The 9,167-nt window shown below is 64.9% G+C and overlaps 2 protein-coding genes across 2 annotated transcripts; one reads left to right on the top strand and one right to left on the bottom strand.

Moving 5' to 3' along the window:
• Window positions 1-71: 71 nt before the first annotated feature.
• On the top strand, window positions 72-5,191 carry Fign (Fidgetin; the record flags this gene model as incomplete). The annotated part of the gene is given in 6 exon segments (XM_037234879.1): window positions 72-252; window positions 1,393-1,501; window positions 2,471-2,588; window positions 3,601-3,715; window positions 4,315-4,635; window positions 5,065-5,191. Coding segments are annotated over 6 exon segments (885 nt in total). The 3' UTR covers window position 5,191.
• Window positions 5,192-5,518: 327 nt separating this feature from the next.
• Window positions 5,519-7,729, bottom strand: LOC119112522 (uncharacterized; the record flags this gene model as incomplete). Its single annotated transcript, XM_037236731.1, has 3 exons — window positions 5,519-6,090; window positions 6,199-6,369; window positions 7,379-7,729. Coding segments are annotated over 3 exons (669 nt in total), but the record flags the coding sequence as incomplete, so codon positions are not given.
• Between the last annotated feature and the right edge of the window lie 1,438 nt (window positions 7,730-9,167).

Raw genomic sequence — 9,167 nt, 5'->3', positions numbered from 1 at the left:
CCAACACATCTCAAACTGCATGCTCGACGCGTGACTGCAACCAACCGCCGCCCCCTCCCCTTCCCATTCAGCTGTCGGCTACCGGCGGTGACATCATCATCAGCTGACGGCGTCGAGGCGCTGCTGGACGAGCGCTTACGGAACATCGAGCCGCGCATGGTGGAGCTGATCACATCGGAAATTATGGACCACGGACCGCCCGTCACATGGGATGACATCGCCGGTCTCGAGTTCGCCAAGAGCACCATCAAGGTGCGACTGGCCACCGCCCTCAGTTGACCGGTCTCAGCCGCTGGCACGACTGGCCACCGCCCTCAGTTGACCAGTCTCAGCCGCTGGCACGACTGGCCACCGCCCTCAGTTGACCGGTCTCAGCCGCTGGCACGACTGGTCACCGCCCTCAGTTGGCCAGTCTCAGCCGCTGGGACGATGGATGGCAGCGCTGGTGGGCGCGAGAGCGCTGGCGGCTGGCGAAGCGGTCTCGGAAATACCTCAGGCGCTCCATGGTACCGCTGGCTTCCGCTGATCCCCGAAGTCCCTGACGTCATGTGGCAATGCCGGGTGTGTGTTTAGTGTTGATGCTGGCCACCCAGCACTATAGAGTGCCATTGTCAGGCGGCCGCCCTTCGCCTCGCGTCATCGCTGTCCTGTGCGCTGAGGCCATGTCAGTGACCTGCCGCTTTACGTCGCTGCTCTTACGACGGACGGGTCGCCCGCTTACGCGATTTATGTTGTACGCTGCCTGCGTCCTTGCGGCTTTCGTTCGGCGTTTGTACTGGAAACGAGCGCCGCTCGCGGGAATACAGCCGCCACGAGCGTCGATCGCGTCGCGTCTGGGCCCGGCCCCGGCGCTGTGGGGCTGAGCCGTGGCTCACGTGCTTCGGATGTGGCGCGCAGGAGATGGTGATCCGGCCGCTGTGTGGTTGAGCCGTGTCCCGTGTGTGGCGCGCAGGAGATGGTGATCTGGCCGCTGTGTGGTTGAGCCGTGTTCCGTGTGTGGCGCGCAGGAGATGGTGATCTGGCCGCTGTGTGGTTGAGCCGTGTCCCGTGTGTGGCGCGCAGGAGATGGTGATCTGGCCGCTGTGTGGTTGAGCCGTGTTCCGTGTGTGGCGCGCAGGAGATGGTGATCCGGCCGCTGTGTGGTTGAGCCGTGTCCCGTTGTGTGGCGCGCAGGAGATGGTGATCTGGCCGCTGTGTGGTTGAGCCGTGTCCGTGTGTGGCGCGCAGGAGATGGTGATCTGGCCGCTGTGTGGTTGAGCCGTGTTCCGTGTGTGGCGCGCAGGAGATGGTGATCTGGCCGCTGTGTGGTTGAGCCGTGTTCCGTGTGTGGCGCGCAGGGGATGGTGATCTGGCCGCTGTGTGGTTGAGCCGTGTTCCGTGTGTGGCGCGCAGGAGATGGTGATCTGGCCGCTGCTGCGTCCCGACATCTTCACCGGGCTGCGCGGCCTTCCCAAGGGCTTGCTGCTGTTCGGCCCGCCCGGCACCGGCAAGACGCTGATTGGTGAGGGTCGCCATGGTCCGCGTGACAGACCGCCGCTCGGCCGGCATTCTCAGTGCCCAAACTCGCCCACGAGCGAGCCGGTGAAGGCCAACCAGTGATATTTGACAGCTCTTGGAGTGGCCGTTTCTCGCCCTTGGATCTGTACGCCAACATCCTCCAGAGCTGTATCGTCAGTTGGTCTACTGATGTCTTCTTACATTCGGTTGCAGTGTTCCCAATGATCACCCAGCTGTAGAAGGCGCACACTGATGGGCGTTGTCGTGTTCTGAGGTGCGGCCTTGGATATGTGCGGCGCAGCAGGGAGATGGCCCCTGTCCCGTCGTGTCACGGTGTGCTGACCGCCGGTGCCGTTCGTCTCCAGACGTGTCACGGTGTGCTGACCGCCGGTGCCGCTCGTCCCCAGACGTGTCACGGTGTGCTGACCGCCGGTGCCGCTCGTCCTCAGACGTGTCCCGCCATGTCACGGTGTGCTGACCGCCGGTGCCGGTCGTCTCCAGACGTGTCACGGTGTGCTGACCGCCGGTGCCGCTCGTCCCCAGACGTGTCACGGTGTGCTGACCGCCGGTGCTGCTCGTCCCCAGACGTGTCACGGTGTGCTGACCGCCGGTGCCGCTCGTCCTCAGACGTGTCCCGCCATGTCACGGTGTGCTGACCGCCGGTGCCGTTCGTCTCCAGACGTGTCACGGTGTGCTGACCGCCGGTGCCGCTCGTCCCCAGACGTGTCACGGTGTGCTGACCGCCGGTGCCGCTCGTCCCCAGACGTGTCACGGTGTGCTGACCGCCGGTGCCGCTCGTCCCCAGACATGTCACGGTGTGCTGACCGCCGGTGCCGTTCGTCCCCAGACGTGTCACGGTGTGCTGACCGCCGGTGCCGCTCGTCCCCAGACGTGTCACGGTGTGCTGACCGCCGGTGCCGCTCGTCCCCAGACGTGTCACGGTGCGCTGACCGCCGGTGCCGCTCGTCCCCAGGCAAGTGCATCGCCAGTCAGTCCCGGTCGACCTTCTTCAGCATCAGCGCCTCCTCCCTCACCTCCAAGTGGGTGGGCGAGGGAGAGAAGATGGTGCGCGCTCTATTCGCCGTCGCCAGGTGAGGCAGCTACAGACCAGGCGAAGGGGTCGGCCCGGCCTGACCCGTTCTGACCTGACCTGACACCGGACTTGACTGGCCCTGCCTCACCTGACCCAATCTGGTCCAGCCTGACCTGATCTGCTTTGGACTGGTCTGATCTGATCAAGACTAACCTGACCTGAACCGACCACACCGGACTGGACCGGACCGAACCAAACTGGACTAAACTGGATCGGACCGGACCGGACCGGACCGGACCGGAAGGACCGGGCCGGACCGAACCGGACCGGACCGAATCGGATCGGATCGGACCAGATCGGATCGGATCGGATCGGATCGGATCGGACCGGACTGGACCGGACCGGACCGGACCGGACAGGATCGGATCGGATCGGATCGGATCGGATCGGACCGAACCGAACCGAACCGAAACGGACCGGACCGGACCGGACCGGACCGGACCGGACCGGACCGGACCGGACCGGACGGATTGGATCGGATCGGACCGGACAGGTCATGCCGGCGCATATCTGTCGATATCATCGTCAGAGCATAAGGATTATCGATAGCTTTTTCTGGTGCCGGGACTCATTCTTTCTCGCGCCTTTCATGGGTACTGGCGTGCGGAGTGCGAGCGGTGGTGTGATGCCGCGTAACAGACGTGATTTGCCGGGCCTTGTATTCCGAGGAAGCAGCTGTCGTCGTTTCCCTAGCCCAGTCTGTATAGCAGCGGCTCACGTGGCCGCCAGGCTGACGGACTGCCGCGTGCCAGAAACAGCGCTGGCGCTGCGGGCCGGCCACAGCCGGTCAGTTGGCACCGGACATGGGGGTGTCAACCGGGCACGCAGCACGCGCCATGAAGTGAGCGCCGGCGTTGAATTAATGAACATAAATATATGGGCGGGTGGCATGCCGTGCTGCTGTATGCGCCATCGGTCTGAGCGAGTGTCTGCTATCTGCGTGTGCTGGCTGTGGAGCGCGCCTAGCCCAGACGGCGTCAGTTGCTAACCCGGCGCGTCCCGGCGGCCAGGTGTCACCAGCCGGCCGTCGTGTTCATAGACGAGATCGACTCACTGCTGTCTCAGCGCTCCGAGTCCGAGCACGAGAGCTCGCGACGCATCAAGACGGAGTTCCTAGTGCAGCTGGTGGGTCTGCAGGAGCGCGACTGAAGGGAGGGGGCAGCGGTGAGGGGCGGGACCGTCTGCCGGGTGATGCAGGAGCGCGACTGAAGGGAGGGGGCAGCGGTGAGGGGCGGGGACCGTCTGCCGGGTGATGCAGGAGCGCGACTGAAGGGAGGGGGCAGCGGTGAGGGGCGGGACCGTTTGCCGGCGGTGCGCGCCTCCGTCACTCACGGCTCTGTGATCATCAGATGATGGTGTGCGGCCGGCATGTCACGCAGTCTGGTGCGCTGTGTCTTGTGGTTCCGCGACCTAAACGGGCAGCCGCGGCTGCTGACGTACTCCTGCTGTTTCCTCTGGTCACGGAGGTGTATTGCATGGTTCATGTTGCTGTTTAACACATGGGAATAGTTTTGGAGCCCTCTGCCAGTACGCTCCTGCGGCCTCTCTAAACATGATTTGCTTCTACCGATCCGCTGCTTTTGGCACAGGACGATCGTGCTCAGCGATTTAGACGCATTACACATGTTATTTGTGTTGTGCCTGGAGCGCGGCTCGGTCGGGCCGCTGGCCTCAGTCAGCTGCGGCCGGCGCGGCGTGACGCGGCGGCTCCCTGCCCCGGCCAGGACGGCGCGGCCACCAGTGGCGAGGACCGGCTGCTGGTGGTGGGCGCCACCAACCGCCCGCAGGAGCTGGACGAGGCTGCGCGCCGCCGCCTCGTCAAGCGGCTGCTGGTGCCGCTGCCGGACGCGGCCGCCCGCCGGCAGATCGTCGACAACCTGCTGAGCTCTCAGCGCCACCAGCTGGGCGCCGCCGAGCTGGACGCCGTGGCGCTGGCCACCGACGGCTACTCGGGCGCCGACGTGACGAACCTGTGCCGCGAGGCGGCGCTCGGTCCGATCCGCTGCATCGGGCCCGACCAGATCCACCACATCACGCCCGAGCAGGTGAGCCGACACCACTAGCGCGCCGCACACGCCGCCCGTCATGCGCTGAGAGCTCGGGGCGGGGCGACATACCGCCGCACGTCGCGCTGTGGGAGCGACGCAAGTTTGCCAACCGGTCACCCGGAGGCGGGTTATCTCAGCGCTCCGGTGCCGCACATGGCTAAAGACACGGAAACGTCGCAAATATGCCGAGGTGTTTGCTCTGTGTATCGCGCGGTGCGCAGTCAGCGCAGTGCGCTCCCACGAGGTGTGCATGCCGCTGGCTGCACCCTGTACTGTTTGGGTGCGGTTCTCCGGCCGGGGCCCTGACTGGCCGGCGTGGGCAGGTGCGGCCGCTGATCCACCACGAAGTGTGCATGTCGCTGGCTGCACCCTGTACTGTTTGGGTGTGGTTCTCTGGCCGGGGCCCTGACTGGCCGGCGTGGGCAGGTGCGGCCGCTGATCCACGCCGACTTTGTGGCGGCGCTGGCCAACATCCGCGCCAGCGTCTCCCAGGAGGACCTGCAGGTGTATGACGACTGGAACCGACGGTTCGGCACCGGCGGGGCCAGGTAGCGCCGCCGCCGCCGCCGCCGCCGCCGCCGCCGCCGCCGCCGCCGCCGCTCGGGCCGACGGGGAGCCCCGCCTTGGCTAGCGCCGACCAGCCGACGAGGCAGCAGCTGCTGCCACAGACAGCCGGCGGACGGCTGGGGTGACGCTGGAGGTACTTGGCGCGTGCGCTGCGCCGCACGTCCGGTACGATTGTGACGTTGGTCCCGCGTGGAGTGTAATATACGGAGAGATTCCGGAGCATATGTCACGCCGTGACTGGTCGTCGGATGACGCGTCACTAGAGGACCAGCGACCCATCCTGATAGCAGGGCACAGACACGTGCTGCGGTAATTGGCCTTCATATTTTCTTCAAGCACCTGCATAGCAAAACTCAACTTCACGCAAAAACGACAGAGGATAAAGCACAACACGGCGTCGGCGCGCCGGACTGGAGGCGGGGAGCAGCACACGGGCCAACTGCTGCCTGACGAATGCACGGCAGGCTTCGGCGAAGACGCCGCGATACAAACGGACGGGCCCATCGGCCGGGCCGGCACCGGGCCAGAAACAAATGGCAGCAGGTGCCTGCCGGGGATTGTCGACATGTGAACCGGCTCGCCCCGCCGAGCCGGGCGCGAGCGGCCTGCGCGGCCACCCGAGTGGGCGCCGCGGGCGCAGGCTGAGCCTCACCACCGAACCAGTGCTGTTGCTGCCCGGTGTGCGCTTGGCCGGACGGTGGGCCCTACGCCCCTCGCCTGGCCGGCGCCGCATCCCGCCTAGGTCACCTCGAGGCCGCTCTCGTCGAGCGTGTGCAGCCAGTTGAAGACCATCATGTTGCGCTGGTAGCGCGTGAGCGGCCGGCCGCGCTGTCGGTCCACGTCTCGCACGGTGACGCCCGACGGAGCCGCGTCGGCCGGCCGCGCCTGCGGACGGCCGCGCGCTAGCTCCGCGCTGCCCGCCGTGGCTCCCTCGCTCGGCGCTCCGCCGCCGGTGCCACCGGCGCCGCCACCGCCGCCACCGCCGCCACCGCCGCCGCCGCCGGTGCCGCCACTGCCGCCGGTGGCGGCCGCGCTGGTAACGCCGCCCATTGGCGGCAGAGCGCCGGTGCTGAACAGCTGCTCCAGGTTGAACTCGCTCTGCGAGAGGCGGTGGAGCGCCTTGAAGGTGATCTGCAGGCGCCGTCGGATGTAGTTCTGGCGCACCTGCAACACGACAGGTGTGGCAGCACGCGGGGCTGGCGGGGTGCCTACGCGCGGCTCGGCCCCACTAAACATCCCCGCTAGATCCCGCCGTCACTGCGCATCCATGCATGGTAAACGGGGCTGACACACACCATCGGCGTAGATCCTTGTGAGCTTTGTGGGGCCGCATCTGGACTGGCTGTTGACGACAACCGTACATACTGGACGCCGGGCACCAGTACATACTAGATGCCGGGCTGATCTCGTGTGCCATGGGTTGTTTTGGTGCATGAACCAGGTTTTTTCTTCGGTGAAAATGAAATTAACAAAACTTGTCAAAATTTTCAAAAACCAAAATTACGTTTTGGTCAGGGTGCATTGCTTTCTGAGTGAGCGAGCTTTCAGAACAAACGTTTGTAAATCCTTGATAATCAGCAACTCTCTGAATGCAAACCATATCACAGTCACAAGGGGGCGTAGAGGGAAGAGACTCCTGTTCTCAGTATTCTTCAATGACGTATAGTGTGACAAAAATGTCTGGCGACAAGCCATGCATCCATTTCGGACCAAACAGACATACCCATGAAATCGCAACAGGTCCGCCCAGTAGCTCAGTTGGCTGAGAGCACCTGTGTTTTATCCCACCCATGGCGGGGTGGTTGGGTTCAACTCATTTCGACGCCCACTGAATGTGATGGCCTGCGTTCGGTGGCAACGGCTGTTTAAGGTCAGATGAGGTCAGAGGGCTGGAGAATCGTGCTGATCGTGGCGGCACGTTAAGCTTTTGCCACCAAGCTCTGCAGTCGAACTGGAATTACACGCTCGGACGATAGAATCATGACTCACACTGCAATCACGGGTTGGCATTAGCTCCGTCCCAAGAAATCCGTCTAATCAAGAACGTTCTGACCAACGCTTCAAAGAACGTACAACGGGGGTGGCCACATACATAAGCAGCCCGTGTTAAGCAAAGGCACTAGCTTGACAGAATTGCATTCAACTGGCAAGTCGGAGACGAGGACCGGCGCACCTTTTTGTTGACGGCTCTGATGAGATCGGCGGCCGAAAATGGCGACTGGCCGGCGGCCGCCTGCTGCCGGCCCTGCGGCGACGGCAGCTGGGAGGTGGACGCCAGGTCTCCGACCGCCACCCACGTGCTGCAGGAACGGCTGGCCGGGTCCAGGCGAGGCTTGTCCAGCTCGTCACGCGCGCTCTGCAGAGCCGCCTGGCTGACGGCGCGCCGCGGCGGCGCCGCCTCCTCCTGCAGGCGCGCGATGTCGCCTGTGCTGAAGCTCTTGGACATGCCCAGCATGCGGCTGAGCAGGCCGCAAGAGCGCAGCAGGTCGGCCTCGTCCTCACACCAGAGGTCGGCCGAGAGCGGACGGGCGGCGCCGGCGCCCGGCACGCGCAGACGGCCGCTCGGCCCGGGCGAGGGCCCGCGCGACGGCGGCGGCGCTGGCCTCAGCCCGAGCCGCGCTAGCTCGCAGCTCATCGCCGAGGCAAGCCCGGCCGCCTCGGAGCGCAGCGACTCGCGGCTGGGCGAGCGCGCCGCCGCCGAGCCGCTGACGCTGATGCGGGGACCCTCAGCGTTCATGGCAGGCGCTGGAGGCCGGGCGGCCAGGCTAACAGTTGACGGCTGTCCCGCCGCCGGACTCACCCGGTCACCGCTGCGTACCGCTGGAACGCTCGCTGCCGGCTGCGGCCGGCTGCTACAACTCTTGCTGGTCGTGGGCCCCTGTCGCTTGGCCTCTCGCTGACCGCTGGCTCCTGGTTTGCTGGCGGCGTCTCCCGCTCACCTGCTCACCCGTCCCGGTTCCCTGCTGCTGTTCTGCTGGCTGCCTGCGCCGGGCTGCTGTCGTGCTCACCGGTCGCTCCGCTGCTCCGACAGCCGCCGTCTCGCCCGTCCCGTTGACCGCCGTCCGCCATGCGCCGCGGTCAGCAAGGCGCCGTGTCGGCCGGTCACCGGCAGTCGGCCGGTCACCGGCAGGACATCACCCCCGCCGCCGGCTGCACTGAGCCCGCTTCCTCACCCTCTCAACAGGTGCGCCGTCTGGCCGCAGCAGCGCTCGGCACTGTCCCGCGGTGCGGCTGGGTGGCGGCCGGCGGCGGCGGACGGGGCGGGCGTCGTCGCTCCGCCGGTCTCAGCTGAGCGAGAGAAGGCCGCCGCCGGTCTGCCAATCGATGCGCGCGAGCGGCGCCGGGCCGCGATCGATGCGACTGAAGCGGACCAACGTCGGCCGGCCGCCCACCGGCCCCCTCGCCGCACTCCCTGGACACGACGGCGCACGGCGCCGGACCGTGCTCACACTTAACGGTGCTGCGTTGTGATGCAATTTTTTTGCTTGTAATTCCGTAGCGGCCGTCAGTGCCATCATTAAAAGTCTCAAAACCGAAACAGCACACGATAGCGCGTGGGACACGCGCGACTGGAAGGCTGTTGTACTGGCCCCAACAGGTTTATCACTGCTAAGCGGCTCATGAAGTGTTGTGGATGGCTACGGCGTAGAAATTGCACGATTTCGGTTTTGACAGCGTTTTCTGGCTCGCAATGATTAGTTGACGGCGCGGCACAAAGCGGATTGTTTACCCGACACTGCCTGTTGCACGTTTCTGACAACAGGTAACTAAAATAGAAATTTTAGTTTACTGTTGAACATTATCACCCCTTGTTCATCATGTGATTCAAAATGGCTTAAGCAAAGCACAAATTATTCATCTAGCCTGGGCCCATGCAATTTACAAGGCAAGACCAACAAATTATCATTCGGCCAGGCCATTTATCAGGCAAGACCAACAAATTCTTATTCGGTCTGGCGTGC

Source organism: Pollicipes pollicipes, unplaced genomic scaffold (assembly GCF_011947565.3).
Source record: "Pollicipes pollicipes isolate AB1234 unplaced genomic scaffold, Ppol_2.1 Scaffold_7261;HRSCAF=8764_pilon_pilon_pilon, whole genome shotgun sequence".
NCBI lineage: Eukaryota > Metazoa > Arthropoda > Thecostraca > Pollicipedomorpha > Pollicipedidae > Pollicipes > Pollicipes pollicipes.
Note: the sequence above shows the minus strand (reverse complement) of the source record. Positions and strands in the feature narration are given on the sequence as shown.